Source organism: Athene cunicularia (genome assembly GCF_003259725.1).
Source record: "Athene cunicularia isolate RWA chromosome 5 unlocalized genomic scaffold, athCun1 chr5_part2, whole genome shotgun sequence".
Classification (NCBI taxonomy): domain Eukaryota; kingdom Metazoa; phylum Chordata; class Aves; order Strigiformes; family Strigidae; genus Athene; species Athene cunicularia.
Window position 1 is genome coordinate 1658440 of NW_020799102.1, and position 19491 is coordinate 1677930.

At 53.5% G+C, this 19491-nt stretch overlaps 1 protein-coding gene across 1 annotated transcript; it reads left to right on the forward strand.

Annotated features, from left to right (window-relative positions):
• Nucleotides 1–360: 360 nt before the first annotated feature.
• Nucleotides 361–16399, forward strand: LOC113481123 (inner centromere protein A-like). Its single transcript, XM_026850454.1, has 18 exons — nucleotides 361–497; nucleotides 833–946; nucleotides 3587–4242; nucleotides 5364–5415; nucleotides 6012–6045; nucleotides 7086–7185; nucleotides 7819–7909; nucleotides 8904–9039; nucleotides 9112–9240; nucleotides 9737–9748; nucleotides 10298–10407; nucleotides 10717–10828; nucleotides 12036–12146; nucleotides 12456–12577; nucleotides 12787–12865; nucleotides 14109–14219; nucleotides 15617–15773; nucleotides 16075–16399. Exons 1-18 carry the CDS (start codon nucleotides 361–363, stop codon nucleotides 16278–16280), a joined length of 2469 nt encoding a protein of 822 aa, XP_026706255.1. The 3' UTR covers nucleotides 16281–16399.
• The last annotated feature ends 3092 nt before the right edge of the window (nucleotides 16400–19491 follow it).

A 19491-nucleotide genomic window follows, 5' to 3' on the forward strand; every position in this document is an offset into this window, starting at 1 on the left:
GGCAGCGATGGACGTGAGCAACGGCCAATAAGAGCCACGACCTCGCAGGACGCGCGCTGCGATTGGTGGAGGCCGGGATGATTTCTGGGCGGGAGGGGAGGTTGCGCCTGTGAGGGTGTGGAGAGGCGACGAGGCAGGTCCAGGGCCTGTGGCGCCGCGTTGTCACGGGTGGAGGGGCCTGGGCGCCCTTCAGGGCCGAGGCTACGGGTTTGTGCCTGCCTGGGGTGCAGCCCTGAGGCCCGGCCTGCCCTCATGCCTTGTTCGGAGGCAGGCAGGGGGCCTAGTGCCTCATCTCCCGCCCGTGGGGTGTGTCCCCGGGTGCCAGCCAGTCTCTGTCTCTCCTGCGTTTCAGGCAGAGCTATGGCAGAGGCCGGTGGTCCTGTGCGGCTGCTGGAGGTCTGCGGGCAGAGGCTCTCCCGGTTCCTCTACGATGCCGAGCACAAGCACTTGGCCTGGCTGTGGGAGGCGGAGGAGCAGGGCAGGAGGATGCTGGATAGGTAGGGGCCGCCCTCGTGGGAGGTCTCCAGGCCCCTCAGGGAGCTGGGCTCAAGGTGCTTCCAGCTCCTGGAGCACAAGGCCGGGTGTGCTCCCAGTTGCTGCTGGGCCTGCCCTGAGTGAGCCATGGTGGGCGTTGGGTTCGGTGGCTGAGCGGCTGTGATCTGACACAGCTGTGGGGTCAGCAGCTCCCTGTGGGCCTTACTGCCAGGTGGCTGGTGCACTTTGTTCCTTGCTTCTCACCCGGTGCTCTTCCTTCTCAGTGAAGGACCCTGATTTTGTTGCTCTAGGCAATGAAGGGAAGCAATCTCTGTCTTGTGCATTTTCTGCCCAACAGCGACTTTGGGGCTGAACCTGCATTAATGCCCAAAACACCATCACAGAGGAGACGTCCCAAGAAAAGGCAGTCCTCCTGCCTGAACGATGAAAATAAGGAACCAAACAGGAGGAGGTAGGTCAGTCAGTTTGTTCTGGCTCTGCTGCATAGCCCTTAAGAGCAAAACAAAATAGTAACTGTTTCCATGTATACAGGAACATAAAGTAGCCACATTATTCCCTGAGTTAGCAAATACATTTAAAAGGGTGTGTCAGGATCAATCAACGTTTTGATTCTAGTGGAAGTTTGGCATAGAGTTGGCTGGTTTCCTTCACTTTTTTTTTTTCTCTTCTCTGTTTAGAAACAACAATAAATATTCTATTTTTTTTGTCAGTTTGGATTTGGGTTCTGTTTGATTTGATTTTGTATCAGCATGATTTTTGGCCTGAGGCTGCTACTGGTGTTCATGTGATTGTGGAAAGAAAAAGACTACAACTAATCATTTCCCTGTATCACACTCTCTAGACCTTTATGCAGGTGCCTGAGAGATCCTGAGCACAGCACCTGTGGCCAGGGATGTGCAGCAGCAGTGTCTCTGCAGCTGTTGTTTGAACTGGCAGGCAGGAATGCTCAAAGGAATTAGTGATGAAACTGAAGTGGAATTTCCAAGTGATTTGCTTAGAACCAACCATAATTGAGGGTTTGAAAACTAGTCCTAAGTAGATAACAGTTGCCTGCAAACAGATGCCAAGGCAGGATGGTGTAGGGCATGATTTAATTGCATGTGTACTCAGGGATGGCTGTGATGCTAATTAACTGCCTCGATGCTGCTGCTTCTTGGTAGCTGGCAGTCTGCTCTCATCTCATGGCCAGTGGCCAGGCGGTTAAGGTAGCCTTCCCTTCAGAGAGGGTGTGCTGCGAGGGGGGGGTCAGCACACCTGTGGTGTGACCCAGGCCTCATCGCTGGGCACACAGTCATTGACTGTTTATGCGTTAAGGCACTTAAATTCTGATAACCATGGTGAAAAACCCACAGAAATTGGACAGGAAGAGTTAGAACTAAAAGGCTGTCAGAAACCAGACATGGAGGATGGAGAGAACAGCAAGAATAGTAAGGAAGCGTGGGAAGTTCATGCGTGTGTGTGGTGAAGGAGGGCAGGAGAAGAAAATGTTACAGATCTAAACGGGGAGAGCTCTTAAGACATACTTTTAGTTTTCAGGTAGCAGCTGGATTGCTCCCCTGAAGAAGACATGTCTTGCATGTATTTTTCCTCATTTAAACTTAGTTTTGAGAAAGATCTGCTGATGCAACAGAATGCCTGGGCGGGCGGTCAGTCGTCAACAGGAAGTTCATGCTGCAGTTCAGCACGTTGTGCTCCATCCCGCAGGGTCAGGCTATTGTTCTTTTTCTTGCTCTGTTTTTCTCAGTATGTATTTTACAGCCCATTTCTTAGTGTATTGTTAATTGCACATTTCCCACTTAATCTGTTTTTGCTAATTCTAGCAAAATGTTCCTCTTCTTGCTGGAGGTAAGCATGAGGAATTAAGAGGAGACTGGAAGGAGGGCAGAGGGTATCAGCTTGAACACTGTCAGCAGGACAAGTCACTGCTTGCTGGTTGTTGTCACCAGGGACTGTAGAACCTTTTTCCAACACCACAGGGGGTTCCCTTAGCTGTCTTCTCAAGCTGCTGCACACTTCCACATTAGCTCTCCGTTTCATCTTTGCCTTCAATCTCCACCCTTTACCTGGCTGACTCGGTTGCTTTGGCATCAGAGCTGCCGTTCTCTGGACAGCCAAAGTTGCCCTCTGGTTTTGGACTTGCCCACCCCATCTCCTTGACTTGCGGCTCCATCCTCCCATGGCGAGTTACCTGATGCCCCGAGGAAGATTTTGCTGCTCGAGTTCCCCAAGTTCCTGGGTGATTGGTCAGGTTTAGCTGAAGCAGTAGAGCTAAAGACAGAGACCTAGTTAATTTGTCTCAAATAGCAGTAATTCAAAGAATCCGCAAGTCAACTACAGGTATTTTTTTGTTGCCTTCCTCGGGGTTACTCTGTTGGGTACCACGCATGCAGCAGCATTGCTGTTTCCCAGCCTGTTCACAAAAAGTGCATTTAGAGCTGTGGATATTGTCTCAGTGCTTGAGACCCTGCTCCCCTGTGCTCAGGGAATGTTTTATGCTGAGTAGCAGAGCCTTCTGCTTCTAGCTGGGATCTTGTAGATCTCTACAGGGGAGACTTTCACAGGGAGTTGATCGTGGACACAAAATTGTTCTGTCTGTGGATGCCTGTGCTTTGCTCACAGCAAGCAGGAGTTGGTGGCACTGGCGTGACCTAGCTGTCCCCTGGCGTCACTCTGCCTGGGGCTGGGGGCCCTGGTTGCCCCCGCTGCTGCAGTTCCTGTCCGTATGGTACAAGCCTTATTTGTGAGGCTCCCCAGCACACCAGGCTGATGGCTGGGCTGGTGCAGTGAGGGTGTGTGCCCTGTGTTCCTGCCCATAGCACAGAGGGGTAATGTCTGGCAAAAAAACATCCTGCAGGCAGAGGGGAGCAGCAGTTCCTAAATTGTTCCAGATAGGTCTGACAGTGTGTGTGTGAGCTCTCAGGGTTCTGCTCCTGCACTTCACCACTGGATAGGGGTGGGTTGTGGAGGGAATGGTGGAGAGAAGAAGCCTACAGGTTCATGTCAAAACTTGTTGTCTGTTTTTTTCCCTCTAAAAATAATTTGGTAATGGGAGACTTCTTCACTGCTTCATTTAAAATTGTTTTTATTTAAGGTTGTCCAGAAGAAGAAGCAGCAGCAAGGCAGCGTTTTCCAAGCCAAGCTCCCAGAGGCGCTGCAGCAAAGAGCAGCCCTGTGACCCCAGCTGCCTGGGGGAAGGGGTGTCCGTGGCTGACGCTGCAGCGAGGCCTCAGGGCAGTGTCACAGCCCAGCAGCCAGTGGAGGCACAAGTTCCCACGGTGCAGGGGGGCTGTCAGGGCTGCCCTTGGGGACCTGACGATGGCAGCGATGCAGCAGGGAAGCAGTTGCCATCAGGGAATGCAGCTGCTGAGCTGCATGGGGTATCTTCTGTCGCTGGGATCCACAGTGGCCAGACAGCAGGGGAGGAGGCCCCCAAAAGAGGAGCAAGTACCTCCACTCCCAGAAAAGGAGATCCTGCCATGCTCCAAGGAGATCAGTCTCCTCAAGGCCTCGAAAAGGTGCTTTTCCAGGACTCTGACAGCAAAATCACTACAGTGACAAACAAAATGCGCCGTTGCTCTGGACGCCGAATCTTTGTGGGTGGCCCCCGCAAGAGCCATCGGGCCTCCTTGGCAGAAAAATATTCTCTGGCCAGCAAAAGAGAGAGCATGATCCGGAGGTCAATCAGCAGGGCTGTGTCAAAGAAGGCAGCAGCGCAAGAATCATCATCTGCCTCCAGCAGAGCGAGCTGTAAGTGTCTGTCAGCTGCTGGGTGTGTTTGTTTGGCCAAATCAGCCTCTTGGCTTTGGTGTGGGGAGCAAGTGGCTGTGGAGCTGCTTGGCTGTGGTGTCTGTGGCTTCTCTAGGTCTCCTCATCGCTGGGCCTTGTGGCTTCCACCTGTTTGGGTGCAACCCTCAGGGCCTCACCTGCTGTTGGACCAGCCTCAGGCTGTGTTTTGCTGCAGCAGGTGAATGAACATCAGCCAGGGCATGAGCACAGGGGCTGGAGGTTGTGGACAGGCAAAAAACAGGAGTGAAAGGGAAGCCATGGTCTGGCTGGTTCTAGCCGCGGGTGCAGTCTGGCTGATCAAAAGAGACTATTGCAGTCCCTGGGGAGGGGCTTTAACTTGTGTGTCTGCTGCCAACTTGCTAAAAAATCTACAGGAATTGAATGTCTCCAACCCTGGAATCTGGCTGCAATTGGCTGGCAGGGGAACTTAAGTGCTTTTTGGGTGAAGACAGAGTGGCTGGACTGAGAACCAAACAGCACAGCCATCAGAGGAAACAAGGTTCAGAAATTCAGGCTATTCCTGGTAGCACCAAACTCCTCATGTCCTCTGTTCCTGCTGCTCTGGGGAAGGTTTTGCTATTTGGACTTTCTCAAATCACTGCTTCTCAAGTCAGATTGGCTTCTAATAAAGCACTGAGGCCTTTGATATTTAGTTTTGTCAGCTTTGAGTCACGCTGTATCTAGGCATTTGTTATAACACTTTCAGCTAAGTGGTGTTATGGGGGGAATGAAATCAGCCTAAATCCACCAGATCTCTGCATAAAACCGTGTGGGGAGGCAGGAGCTGGAGTCAATTGACTGGGAAACGCTGTCTCTGACACAGGCAGGAGCATGTTTGTGCAGCTGGAGCAGTCTGCAGGCAGAGGAGCTGCTGCCTCAGCTCTGCTTCCCCAGCCTACACCAGTTTGTCAGTGACACTCGAGGGAGGTGGTAGCGCTGGTGTGGAAAGCTGAGATGAGCAATCGGCGTGTTCCCTGGGAGGAAAGCCTGCACAGGGACCTGAGCCCTACCACGCACACGCTGCTGCTCTTGGGAAGCCGCAGAATGAAACCCCCAAGCTAGCTTATGTTTTTCTCCTACAGGTCAGAGCTCCTTGGAGGTTTTTGTGGAAGAAGATGTGACCAGCAGCATGAGGTGAGACTGCCGTGCAGGAAGGAACCGCAGGAAGCCCTGCAAGGGGGGCTCTCTGGGTGGCTTTTATTGTACAGGCACAGGGCTGGCTTTGTAAGGTGCAGTTTAGGTGACGTTGTCACCTGGGGCTGGTTGATATTTCAACGCCTGCGCTGTTCAGGCACAGCTCATCCTCTTCTGAGCCTGGTCAGAGCACAAGCGGTTGAGCCTATGCTGTGAGGCCCAAGGCTGCTGGTGACTCCTCTGCCTGCCAGTGCCTGGCACAGGGTGAATTGTGTCCTGGGCTTCCCAGCCAATGCTTGCTCAGCTCTGCTCTGCCCCGGACACTGCCCAGCTTGGGCTGGCTCAGCCTGAGGCTCACAGCTGCCTTTTTACCTGCTCCTGGAGGTTCTGCCAAAGGGGATGAAGCTCATCAGCGGAACGGTCCATTGGAAGAATTTGCAGCTCCCCTGCTGCATGGCCTGGTGGAAAAAGGCTTCTGCCTCTGCTCAGGTTTATCTGTGCTTTCCCTGGGGCCCATATTCTGGCTCCAATGTGCTTTTATCACCTGTAACACCCTTCAGAGCATTGAAATAATTAAAATAACTCTTCTTTCACAGACCTGGACTGGAACTGAACTGTCCAAGTGAAAAGGTAAGCCCTAAGGAATAACCTACAATCTATCTGGATATTTTCTTGCCTGAGTTGACACCTTCTGCTGAGCATTGCCCTGGGAGCAGGGAACGTGGCTGAGGATCATTCTGTCGTGTCCCTTCTGGCTGAGCAGTGCTGCCCATGGAGCTCTTGGGCAGCTTGTGGAGCCAGGTAGCGCTCTAACTGATGCCAGGCAGAGACATTGTGTGCTTGGATAAGGCCTCTTCAAGGTGGAACCTTGGGAGGGGCCTGGCCAAGTTCCCAGGTGGCAGCAAACCTGTCAGCCAGGCATGATGGCTGACCCTGTATCTGTAGCCTGGCTGATTTGAGGCACAGAAGTTGGGAGGGCAGCTGACATTAACATGTTCTCCTTGGCTGTGGAGGCTGCACATATAATGACCTGGCATGAGCCTGCAGTGTTGGCAGGACAGAGGAACCTGTCCCCTGCCTTCAGCTGGGGAAAACATCACGTGCAGTCATGCTGTGACACGGCTGGGCTGGGAAGAGCCCAGCAGAGAGGGGAGTGGGCCCTGCGCATGGCCGGCGGGCTCCCAGCACGCCAGGGTGCTCTGCTGCAGCGACTTCCCTGGCTTGTCCTGCTGTGAACCTACTGTAACGGCACCCAAAGCACCTCGCAATCCTGTAGCCTGAAACACTTTACAGGGACTTGTCTTCAGTCAAGTGGTTTGGCAGGTTTCAAAACTGTGGTTTGAAAAACTGGTGTCTCCAAAGTGTGTAGAAGCTGCCTGTGGTGCTCTGGGTGCTTTGACTTTGGAGTCCAGGTTCATAAAGCTCCCGGTCTAGCAGGGAAGTGCTGAGAATTGCCCCTCCTGCAGCAGCAGCTGTTCTGTGAGCAGGCCCCTGTTATTGAAAGGAATCAGTTGGCATCCCTGCAGCGTAGCTCTCGTTGAGGTGCAGGCCCTGGCCTAGGAGCTGGGCTGCAGTTGGAAGTGACTGGCTTTTTCAGGGCAGCAGGTCCCAGGCAGCCTTGTCCTTTAGAGCTACTGTGCCAAGAGAACACTTGTTTCCTTTTCCGGCAGACTCCTGAAGGTGTCCTTGTTTCGAGCAGAAGCGTACAAGCTGCCATCCCTCCTGCACAGCACTTGCCTCCTCCTGAGCAGCAGGCAGGGAACAAGGAAGGTAACTCTGAGCTGGTCTGTGTGAAGTCACACAGGGACTGGGGAGTCAGCATGAGGGTTTGTGGAGAATGTGGGACTTGTGTTGAAACGAAACCACCTCTGACCAGCCAAGGTAATTTTTCAGGTAAACTTTGGAAGCAGTGAGACATGCAGTTAGATAAACTATGATAGACACGTGTCTAAGCCTTCAGACAAATGCTGTCCTGTCCGACCTCGGTCTGCTAGTGAGTGGGGGTACTCTGAAACAAGATTGCTTTTAGACCTGGCATCTTCCACGCAGTGTAATGTTCTGTCAAAGTGCCTTGACATCCCTTTCCTCTGGGTTATGTGAGGATTTACAGGTCCTGTATTTACTGTGCCTCAGTGAGGAGAAGGAGAGCCAGGTGCTCTGTTTATCCCCTGGGGGAGCTGTAGGATCCTGAGGGAAGAGTAGCTGGTGGCGTTTTGGTGAGAGATTGTGCCTGTTTGGCAGGGTCTGTGCGGGTGTGTACCAGAGCACAGTGTACCTACCCAACACCCATGTCACAGTGGCCATCCAGGTTCTGGTGAGGTGCCACAGGGCTTAGAGCACACCAGAGCTGGAGACAAGAACCGTAGCCATTGCCCATGCTGCTGACCACAGCTCTCTTCACAGGAGGCTGTGTCAATCTGAATGGTAAGACCCGGGATGAGAGCCAGGAGCAGCGCTGCTGTGCCAAGCCCCAGGAGCACCCCTCGCGCATCTGGTACGAGACATTTGCAAGGAGGAGGAATGAGCCAGGGGTCTGAAAGGACACAGGCCTGGCCTCTTCAGTAATTTGTTTTAAAAAGTTTTGGATGTTTGTTTCCCTACCTTGGCCCCTGCCTTCCAGTGTAGTGTTGAAATCATCTTTGGCCACATCTTGTCTCCTGGGAGCTCCTTGTGACCTCCTGAGCCTTGTTTAGGGCTGAGACCTGGGTCTGCCTTGGGAAGCAGATGCACAAGTGCCTGCACAAGGGTGCCCAGGACAGCGCTTACCTCACAGCTTCGGTGTGCCTGTTTATTGTGTGCAAGTGTGTGGGATACCCACCTTGGTTCCTCACTGCTAGTACTGCTGGCGTTTCATGTGAGATTTCAGCTGCTTTTAGCTTTGCCCTCAGTCCCTGTCCTGGTTTTCCTGGGGTGATTTTGCTATGGGTGGGGAAATAGCAGTCACCCCCATTCTCCCGCGGATGCTTAGCAAATGTGAGGGATCAGGATCTGCAGCCGCCCTCGGCTGCTGCTGTGTTGGGCCCTGACCGCACAGGGAAGCGGTTCCCCCATTCTGTCCCTGGAATTAGGGGATGTGAGCCAAGTCCTTTCTGAAATAGGTAAATCTGAGCATCCAAAGTATTTATAAAGAAGGTGAAACCCTGCCAGGGAGGTGAGCAGGGCTGACTGGTTGCAAACACACAGGGGTTGTGTCTATCGTGTGCTATTAATACAAGATAGAACAAAGGCTTCCGCATACTGGGGCTCGGAGCAGAGGATGAGGGGGAGCGTGATGTTGTGCATTACTGCTCTGGTGCTTGGCTGTTCCCTGCTGAGCTGCTGCTGCCTCCACTGCCCTTGTGCCCGCTGCAGGGCCAGCCCCTGTCCTCTGGCAGCAGCTAGTGGGCTGAGGGGAAGTGTGTAACGGTGGGTAAATGCTCCTGGCAAGACTGGGACCACCTCCTAATTAACTGATGGTCACATAACGTGCCTCTTGTTAATGCCACCAGGACGAGAAGCTATAAACAAGCCATGGGTGTAACCTGGAATGGGCAGCAGCCAGGGAACCATGCCCTCTCCCCTTTGGATGACAAGCACAAGAGTTCTGCAAACCGGACTCCACCTTCCTCCTCTCCAGCTAGGATGGTGAGTGGGTGCCATGGCCCTTTGCCTCCCTTTCTCTGGTGAGTACTGACTTCCTACATCTTCTCCTTTTAGGTTGTTAGACCATTGAAAAACTTCCTGCAGGCTGTGCAAAGAAACCAGCTGCTGGCCAGCCCAGGGCCCACAGGACGTGTCATAAAGAACTTCATCAAGCGCAATACTTCCACCCGACCTGATCTGAAGGTGTGTCAGTGCTGCCTTCCCTTGCAGGGCTGGAGGAGGAGGGACCCTTTGCTTAGAAAAGCATAAACATACTCCTAGTTCTGTCTGCAACCACAGACCAGCACAGCTCCTTGTCACAAACTGGCCTCAGTTCTGCTTCAGCCTCACCAGGGAAGGGAAGCTGCTCGGTGTTGCCTTTTAATCACCTGTCCACACACACTGTTACTGGCTGGGCCTTTAGCACCAACTCTCAAACCTTTCTTATGCAGAGAAATCTCGGCTGCTGTAGCTGTAGTCAGCAGAAACACTTTACATTCTGGGACTGCTGAACCGTAGGAAAGTGGGAAGCTTTTCTCTTGGCAGTGGGACTCTGCCCTTGTCTTGTGTAACTGCAGCTGCAGGGCTGACAGGCAGTGTGGGCTCTACCACATACCCCCCGCGGGTGTGTGCGCTGTGAAGTGGGGAGTTCTACTGTTACTTCCAAACCCTTAATCATTTTTTTGTCTCTTTTCGACAGGGAGACTTTGTTGTAAGTAACAAGGCCCTTAACCTCAGGGCTGGACGGTTCGACAGTGGTGTCGCGCGCCTGGTGGGCCCTGCCAGCCCTCTCCCCTCCCACTGCCATCCCCGTGGCTCTGAGCACACAAGCGCGCTGGCCACGCTGGCCGAGGGGCTGCAATCTCCCAGCATGTGTGTCCTGCTGGGGCTGGGAGCTGCGAGGAAGCCCTGGGGCCTGCGAGCTGGACTCGCGCTCTTGTCCTCCTGCCCTGCTCTCCCAGCTGCGGGGTAGGTAACACTGTCCCAGGCCAGGAGCGTTTGCTGTGGTGGTTACCTACAGCGGGAGCGTTCCTTGCCTAAACATATTCTCTACAGCCGAAGGACTGCGGTGTTTCCGTGACTCTTCTGCTTGTATTAGTTGAACAAGCACGATTGCCAAACCGGTGTGTGGGTGAACCTGACTCTGACAGTGACTTCTTTGTTTAGCAGCCTGCCGGGCCTGTTCCTGCTTGTGCACCAGCAGCCTGGTGGCAGGAACAGGCCCCAGCAATCGGTAAGGTCTGAACTCATCTCCCTTCAGGAGAAGGAGCGCCAGAGACTGGAAAGTCTCAAGAAGAAGCAGGAGGCTGAGGAACAGAGGAGGAAGAAAGTGGAGGAGGAAAAGAGACGGCGGCAGGCAGAAATGAAGCAGTGAGTTGGGCCCCTTCCCTCCTGCTCCTTTCCTGGTCCAGCACCTGATGGCCCCGGGGCTGGTCCTGGCTGTATCCAGCTCTTTTGCTGCTGCTCTGCTGCTGGTGGCTCCTGGCAGCGAAAACCGCGCTGCTGCAAAGTGCCCGCTGATGTCTGAGCTTCACCCAGAGCTAAGCTGAGGCTGAGCTCAGAGCAAGTCAAGAAAATAACTGTTTTCCCCAATTAGCATGGCAAGTCCCTGTTCCCCCAGCATACCCTGTGTGAAAGCAAACAGCGCTAACAACCCCCTCTTGCACACACACTGCCCAGAAAGAGGGAAGAGCGTCTGAGGAAGGCCCTGCAGGCTCGGGAGCGGGTGGAACAAATGGAAGAGGAGAAGAAAAAGCGGATGGAGCAGAGGATTTTACAGAATGACGAGAAGGTAAGGAGGCTGACCCAGCTTTGGACCATGGGGTACAGCAATCTGATCTTGGTGAGGCTACAGACAGGCCGCTGGCGTGATCCGAGTGAGCATGGGGCTGCTGCTGCTGGTGGTGACTAATCCAGTGGTGTGTAAGTCTGCACCAGACGCTGAAATTCTCTGTCTAACAAGAGGAGGCTTTTGTTCTCCATACCTTTGCGGTGGTTCTAAGCACTCCTGTTGTGACACGCAGTGCTGTTGGTGCTCTGTGTTTAAGGAATGTGGCAGCACCCCTTGACTTGCCCTGCCGAGGAGGCAGCCCCCCAGCTGGCAGTGCTCTGGGAGCCAGCTGTTGGCACAAAGCGTCACAGTTTTGCTTGTAGGGGGTGGCAAAGGTGTGGTGGGAGAGAGGGGTGTGTGAGGGGTGCTCATCGCTAGGCTTGGCTCTGTCTGTGTCTATCACATTTGGCTTTCAAAGCCTTGTCTGGTCCTCCTGAGGGCCGGCAGAGGATGAGGAATGTGCCCTGATGGGCTATTGAGGCCACGTGTGGCTGGTGCTTCTGCTTTTGTACAGCTCTGCAGGTTCTGTGGGGCTGGGGGAGGCGGTGCCTGGCTGAGCCTTTGGGAGGAGGATGGTTGCTTATTTTGGGGATGGACTAAGTGACCTGTGGAAGGGGTCAACATTAGGAAACAAAGGAATTGTGCTCCTTCCAGCCTTTCCCAAAACCTGAGCGGTCAAAAGTGCCCCCAGCCCTGGCCAGCCCACTGCTGCCGACACACCAGTGCTGCTGCTGGGACAGACACCCCGGGAGGGAGCTGTGTCTTGGGGGCTTGAGCAGATTTCACACCTTGGCTCCTCACGCTGGTGTCAGCAGCAGCACTGCAGGCATAGCAGAAACCAGCTGCTGGTTCCACTTTTTCTGCCTGCAATCACTTACCAGGTGGAGGCAGGGTTTGGGTTGTGGTGTGGCCTCTGCTCCTTCCTCCTGTCACTCCAAGTGATGGGTCTCTTGGCACGGGTGGTAGTAAGTGGTGGTTGGTGCTAAATGATTGGACTAGATGATCTTCAAGGTCTCTTCCAGCCTAGATGGTTCTGTGATTCTGTAAATCCAGCACACGTGTGCTGCTTGCTGGGTGTGAGGCTCTTGGGCTTACTAGGACCTGGAGTATCCCAGGCTTCGGAAGCAGCTTCGGACGAGGCTGAAGTGTGTCCTCGGGGCTCCCTCAGGTGCGCACCTCTCAAACGCGGGAGGAGAAGGTGGCGGAGGAGCGGAGCAGGAAAAAGCTGTCGAAGAAGCATGGGGAAGCTGATGTGCAGAAGCAGAAAGGGCCAAGGCTGGTAAGAGCAACTCTAGGTCCCTCCTGCATGTAGAAGAGGAAAGGAGCAGTGGGGAACCCATGTGCTGTTCTGGCTGGGGGGACAGGGAAGAGTCACTGCCGCTCCTGCTGCAGGGGTTTGGAGTCCATGCTGCAAGAGTTGGGTTTGAACATGAGGGTACCTGTGGTAACCCCCTAGCTGGGAGGCAGTGCTGGAAGGTGAGGGTGAGGTACAACTCACACGGACTGTCTCAGAGCTTTTGATTCATATCCTGCCACCTTTCCCCACTTGAGCTGGAGAGGTACAAGGGTTTTCTTTTCTCTTCTTCAGGAGAAAGATGAATTTGAGCAGCAAGAGCCACTGCAGAGAAGGAGAGAGGATGAAGTAAAAGGAAAAGTCTTGGAACTGAAAAGTCTTTTAGAGCAGCAACAGGTGGAAGAAGTGAAGGAGAGGTATTAGCTTGTTTCTGTCCTGGAGGAGGGGACTTGTCAACAGGCATGGAGAAGCAGTAAACATAAATAGTATTGCTGAAATTGGGGAGTGGTGGGAGTGTCAGGCTGTCCCAAAGATTTGGGGTGCTGAAGAAAGAGGCTTTAAGACTGCTCTTGGGGATGGGTGGACATGCTCTCTTCTATCACTAAATTATGGCTTTTTTCCCTAGGGGTCACAAACAGCGAGGGAAGGAGAAGGCCCCCCAGCCACAGCTGGAGTCAGCACTGTGCGCTGAGAAAAGCGTAAAGGTGGGGAGTTGAAGTGGTCTCGGAACAACTTCTCTGCTGTAAACCAGTGAGGCACAGGACACACAGACATATTTTAAGATCAGACTTGTTTTCCAAGGTTGTGGTTAAAACATGTTTAAGGTTTTAACACTTACTGTGTTATTTAGAGGAACAAATAAAACCAATGACAAGCCAACACCTTATTGTGAGGGTTTGGGGTCTGTGCACCCATGAGCCCGCTCTGTTGCTAAAGTTTGGCTGTTCTCTTGTTACAGGTGAGCCTTCTCAGCCCCGTCACGAGGGGGATGGCTGCCATGCAATGGCCGTGGGAAGAACACCTCTAAATGGCACCCACTGATACTTAAATGACTGTGGAAATTAGTAAGAGATTTTACTTTTCCCTACTACGTTCACTCACTGTATTTGGAGGATATGATCCCCATGACAAATACCAGGTATCATATCGCTTCATGTAACTTCATTTGCACTTATACAAAGAACGGTATGGCTTAAAGTCAAGGCTCTTTGTCTCAAAATATCACAGTAACATTTTCCTTCCAGTCTCTTTCTACTCTTAACATCACTCTTTCTTCTGCCTTCTTCATTAGTGAAAAATCAACCCTTCAAATGCTGGTCCTCTTAAGGATAAATTCCTCCTTCTGTATTTTTCTTGCTGCTCTTACTCACTGGGTCCATGACATTCAAACTCCGATTTGTGCTATGTAATTTTAATGAAGGTTTAAATTCTTCATATGTTGCAAGCAACTGTGCTGGAGGGAGCCACAGCAAAGCTCCTCCAGATAAGAGAGAAGTTGAATATAATTCAAAGTGCTTGCAGCTCTTGCCCTCCCATTAGCTCTTCCCTCTGGAGTAGTACGGGAGAAGAAATTCCTGGAAAAAGTGGTTTGTGTTGAAAAAGACCTTAAGCAGTGATTTTTTTCTCTATTAGGAGGAAGAGAGCCCAAAAGAGCTGTACCAGCTGCCTGGGCAGGAGATGAGAGACAAGCAACCAGAATCCATTGCTGTGGCTTCTAAGCCCTGGCTCAAAGTGGTAAAGGTGAGCGTGGGCTCTAGAGACCCTGTTGATCTGGACCTGAGCAAAGACAGGAATTGCTTTAGCTTTGAGTCTTGGGTTTGAGGGGTTTTTCTGCAGAAGATGACACAGAGGGACTGAGGATTTTTTTTTTTTTAAGGAAAACATGGCTCTCTTCCTCAGACAGCCTGAACATGAATGAAGAACAACTTAATTCTTGTGTCTTAACAGGAAGAAGACGGTCTGCAGGAACCCCAGCAGTGGCTGGGAGAGGAGAAGAAAATCAAGCAGCTAGAAGCATGGACGGCTGCCTCTGGCACATGGCTGAGCAGAACAGTGAAGGTGAGTTCTGGCTCCAGCAAAGCCCCCAGGTTACGTGTCTGGGGTGTCCAGGGGGTTCCTGGGGTTTGGAGACAGCCTGCAGATTTATTACCCATCACTGTGGAGCAGGAAACGAACCTGGGGTGTGGGTGGTTGTGGTTTAACAGGCACCTGTGCAGAGGACCGTGGTGTCTGTCGGCGGGGCTGCTTGGCCGAGAGCTCGGCACGGGGGGAACCTGAACGAAAAACAAGTGCTTTCTCTTGGAAAAGATGTTGGGAACGGCCACAGGATGGCAGCACGTCACGAGGCGCCGGCTCAGCGCCGCGCCCGCCCGGTTCCGGCCTGCGGCTCTGCGGGAGCCTGGCTGGGCCGGGACTTCTTAAACCTGGTAACTGGACAAGTGGGGGAGAAGCAGCTCAGAGTCGGACTCGAGTAGTATCTCTGAGTTAAACTCCCGTCCTGGCTGACGGGCTCCCTGCTCCCTTCCGCGACTCGCAGCAGAGCTCCAGAGAGCCAACACCGGCTCTGCCATGAAGCCCTGGGAAGGGTGTGAGCGTGTGTGCAAAAACCAAGCGCTCAGACATGCACGGTGTGTTCTTTTAAGGCTTCTCAACAAAAATCAGGAGGGGAAAAGGGTTAAAAGTAGTTCTCAATCACCGAGCACAGTGACAGGTTTTGTGCCGATGTGTGCATGCTCCCGTAGTGCCAAGTCCTGCAGAATTAGGGTGTTGGGGGTCCCTGCTCCTGGCCGCGGAGCCTGGAGGTATCGCTGAGCTTCAGCGGGCCCCAGTATGACCCGCAGCTTTGGTGACCAGTGGAGCCCTGGCTCTTGCCCCCCGTGGGGCTTCCTGGCAGCTCGGAAGCCACAGGGTGGGTGGGCAGCTGTTTCAGCTCTGCCTTTTGCAGTCCCTGCCGCAGTGTGGCTTTTCAGTGGGACGTGGTTTCAAAATAAAGTTCAATAATAAAAAAAATATTTAGGCATTTCTGGGCTTCACTGAAAATCTCAACCCAAGTTACCTGTCAAGTCCAGGGATTACAGATGTCCAGCTAACATGGAGGTGAAAACCTTCCCACACATATGTTGGTGGCCTTTTTGGCTCCTGTTTTTCAAACTAGGGATGAAAATGAGCATGAATGGCACCTCTGCTCTAGGAACTGAGCCGGCAGCTCTCAGTCCTGGCTGCCTTCCCTGCACAGTGAAGCTCCTCACCCAGCGTGTGGCATTGGGAACCCACCTCTCCCCTCCTGCCCCGTGTGAGGGCTCTGCCCCGGCCCCTCCGCGGCAGCATCCCCTGGGTTCCAGCCCTGTCCTTTCGTGCCAGAGCCCTGCGGGGCTGGTGAGGGGCCGGGCTGCCTGCAGCTGGTGGTAGCCAGCCCCTCCAGAATGAACTTGCAGCTCCAGCTGTCTCGCTTTCAGAAATCGATCTCCACACCCTACCTGGAGCTCCCAAAGGGCACAGAGGGATCTAGGTCCCCAGAGGTGGACAGAAATAACTACGGGATGGATCTGAACAGCGATGACTCCACAGACGATGAGAACGAACCTCGGAAGCCTGTCCCTGCCTGGGCAGATGGTAGGTGCCAAGTTTGGTTCGATTTCCTTTAATACCTTCCCCAGGAAGCCGGAGCTTTCCAGATTTGCTTGGTGCAGTCTCAGCTTCCCTAAAGTGCCGCCTGGGAGCGGGTGAGGCTCCAGCTCTGCCAGCAGCTCCGGCTCCCGGGGGTGAGGGGGCTGGAGCCGCTTCCCTGGGGTGCCGGTGCGCTGCTGCTAAAGCCCGTGTGCGCACTCGGGATGGTGGGGGCTGCCATGGGGAGCTCAAAGGGCACCTTGGGCAGAGCTCAGAAAGCTCATTTCTGGTATGGTTGATTCTGTAGGAGCTCAGCTTAACGAAGCCATTGTACACCAGTACTATCACCCAGTAAACGTTGACCAGATCTTTGGGCTAATTCCAAGCCCTAAGCTGGAGGATATTTTTGGCAAGAGCAAGCCTCGATACTTCAAGCGCACGAGCTCGGCAGTTTGGCATTCCCCGCCTGGGACCAAAACTGCCTGTGGCCCATCTTGCAGCTTCAAAAACTGAGAACACACAAAGCAATGTGTTTTATGACAATGTGGTGTATTGGTTTGTTTTCTTAGTGTCCAGTGTGTTTACAATTTTAAGTTTGCTTTTTGTACAAAAATGAAAATATTTAATAAAGACCAGTTGCAGTAAGGACTCTGTGTCTCCACTTGTCCCCTCCATGGTGGGATGGTGCTTCTGGATGGCTGATTGAAGACGCAGGGCTGTGGTTTCTGCAAGTGGAGATGCAGATGTTTGAAGACAATCTTGCACCATGACACGTCACCTCAGCCTGCCTCTGGAGCCTTACACAAGAAAGCTGTGAAATTGCTGCAGGGAAGATGAATTTTTTTAATCAACCCGAGGGGGGTAATTTTCATAACCCATTCTGTGCTGTATGTATGTATTAACGCTGCTGCTCTCGGCAAGTAGCCTTCCCTCAGGAGTTCTTGTGACCTCTTGTTACTCTGAGCCAGAATCTTTTTCCTGTGGTTAAAAAAATCTGCTTGGACAGTTTAAGTCGCATCTAAACATCTTGTCACTGTTCTCTTCTAATGGAAAAATGAAGCCCAGGCTGAGTTCTTGGTCCTGTTTCTCTAGGAGACTTCAGCATACAGCCTCGCTTGGGCAGGAGGCAGATTGATTTGGCAGCTGTGGCTCAAAGGGCAAGTGGTAAGTGATTTCCTTAGGATGGGGTTTCATTGCCTGGTGAGCCCTCCCTGCCCCTGCACACCCTGGACATCTTGTGGGCGTGGAGGTGGCCAGGGCTACTGGGATGGCTGTGGAGGTGGCCAGGGCAGCATGGGGCAGCTGTGTGGCCCTGCTGTGGCTCATGGAGAGGCAGCCAGCACAGCCCACAGCATCCCCAGAGCACTTCAGCTCACCGAACCCTGCTGACAGTAGTGATGAGGAAGATGCTTAGAAAAGGGAAAGTCCCCAAGGCAAGTCCCACACTTGCCATAATAACCTTTCCTTCCTCTTTCTACAGCTCTCCCATCTCAGGCTCTGCTCCATCGTGCAGATGTGGCCCACAGGGGAGCTCAGTCCTGCCTTAGGTGTTGCCTTGGGCAGGGCCATTTGCCCTCTCTGCTTGAACAGGGCTGTGACCTGCCTCCAGGAGGAGAAGGAGGGTCCCTGGCTGGTGCAGCCCTGCACCTCAGGGGGAAGTTCCAAGCTGGTCTGAGTGGTTTTGTGGAGCTTTGGGTTTGGAGGATTTTGAGTAGTTCAGAAGAGTTTGCAAGTGTCCTGGTGGAAGAGTCTAGCAGGCAGTTAGAGATTTTGATGGATCTTCAGAGCTTTGAGCTCTGCAGAGGTGGTGCCAGCGGCTGAGCTAAGCTTTGCAGAGGCACAGAGCAGCTCAGATAGTGTGAGCAGAGCTCTACAGCAGCTCAAAGCTGCTCCTCAGCGTTGTCCTGGCCACAGGATTGCCTCACACCTCCTGGGCCCCCGCAGCTTCTCTGTTCATCTTGGGCTCCCTCCCTGTCCCAATGGATGTTTAGGGGCTCTCAGTGCCTTTTGCTTTTCTGGCTGGTCCCCCTGTGCTCTCTGGGGTTATCTCAGTGTCTTTCAGGCTCTCTTGGGTCCCTCTAGTATTTCAGTGTCCCCCAGGTCTTGCAGCCTTTCAGTAGTGTTACCCAAAGGAATAACTCATGAGCTGTAAGCCATGTTTGACTTAGTTTTCACTGAAAGAGGCTGAGCCTGTTGGAGGGGAGACATGCTGGTGTTCCAGTGATCACAGCCATTCCCTTGGGGAGTGCTCTCACCCCTTCCCCGTCCATGCACCAAGTTCTGGGGGCACTGACAGTGCTCCCCAAAGGATCCAGCTTGTCCCACGGTCACCTCGGTGCCTTCCCCCCCTCCCTCCTGCTCTCTGCCCAGCTGTACCCCACTCCTTCCTCTCAAGTGGGGTGCTGCAGAGCTCATTTCACACTTTGTCTTTCTCAGATATGCTGGAGGTTTTTGGCCTTTAGCCTCCTGGGCGGTTCTGTGCTTTCCAGGGTGCGCTGGGCTCCCTTGGTTTGGCTCTCTGGGGCTTGCTTAGAGATTACTTCATCTCTATTGGGATCTCCCATGAGGTGGTTTTCCCCAGTTCCTCTGAGCTTTCTTGTATTCTCTTGACCCCTCTCACCAGTGGCTTTCTCAGGTGCTTTCAGGGTGGCCACAGCACCTCTGAGCTTGCTTAATCTCTGTGGACTGCCTGGGATGCTCTTGTGTTGCCCATTTCCCCAGGCTCTCAGGCTATTTTGGGCTCCCCTGAGCACAGACTCCAGCTGTTCCCAGCCAGCTGGCTTCTGTCCCTCACCGTAATCCTCAAATTACCTTGTTAGACATCGCCAAGGAGGCAGTGGTTTCCGGACCCCGGCAGAGGATGGGAGCTGGAGGTCAGGCTTTCCCCTGGGGCTGGTGCCTGGCTGTGAGAGGATTGAGGTCTCCTGGCAGTGTTGTGCTTGGGGCTGAACAGGTTTTGCTGCTGCTTGTGCCAGCGTGGGGCTGAACCTGTCAAACCACAGGCACGATGCTCAGGTGAGGTCTGGTTCCCTGTGCAGCCCTGGCCGGGTGTGTGGCTGGTGCCGCTGGCCCCAGGCTGGGTGCTGGCACTTCCCGGTGTCTGGGGCGGGCAGCCGCCGGTCCCACTGCCTGCAGGGCTCTGACGAGGCCTGCAAGGGGATGGAGCACAGTCCCAGGTGTCACCTCAGTGGACTCATGGAGCTGGAGCTCAGCACTGGGGCTGAGACACAGAATTGGGTCATGAGGGAGGAGAGGCAGCATCATTTCTTACCCCTGGCCAGCGCTACACCGGTCCCCAGAGCGACCGCAGAGTTTGAACAGATTTGTGCTTCGTTAGCCCCACTCTGCTCAGCTGCATAGCTATGCCCCAGGTACTGGGAGAGACACCAGCCTGTGGGCCTGCCAGCACCCCGGGGCTGCCTGGGCCCTGGGAGGGTGGGGGCATCACTGCCGCCACGGCAGCGAATGGAAATGTCAGGGTGTGAAGAGACTTCGGGGAGGGGGTCTTTATTTAACAGGGTATAACACAAGTATCCTCCATAATAAATACATGGTCAAAAAGGAGAGGGGAGAAGACTTGCATGGAAACTCCAGGATGAGACAAATACAGTGTATGAATCACAGTGAATGAACCAGGGGTAGTGAATAAATATCTGCAGTGAAGGTGCGTTCGGGCACTCCCAACAGCAGGCACCAAACGCTCCAGTCCCCGTCCCCCCCCCCC

Excerpts from the sequence above, each read along its gene's own strand:
- LOC113481123 (XM_026850454.1), top strand. The coding sequence starts at position 361 with ATGGCAGAGGCCGGTGGTCCTGTGCGGCTGCTGGAGGTCTGCGGGCAG. Across the intron at positions 4,243-5,363 it reads TGCCTCCAGCAGAGCGAGCT|GTCAGAGCTCCTTGGAGGTT; the intron begins GTAAGTGTCTGT and ends TTTCTCCTACAG. Across the intron at positions 6,046-7,085 it reads TGAACTGTCCAAGTGAAAAG|ACTCCTGAAGGTGTCCTTGT; the intron begins GTAAGCCCTAAG and ends CTTTTCCGGCAG.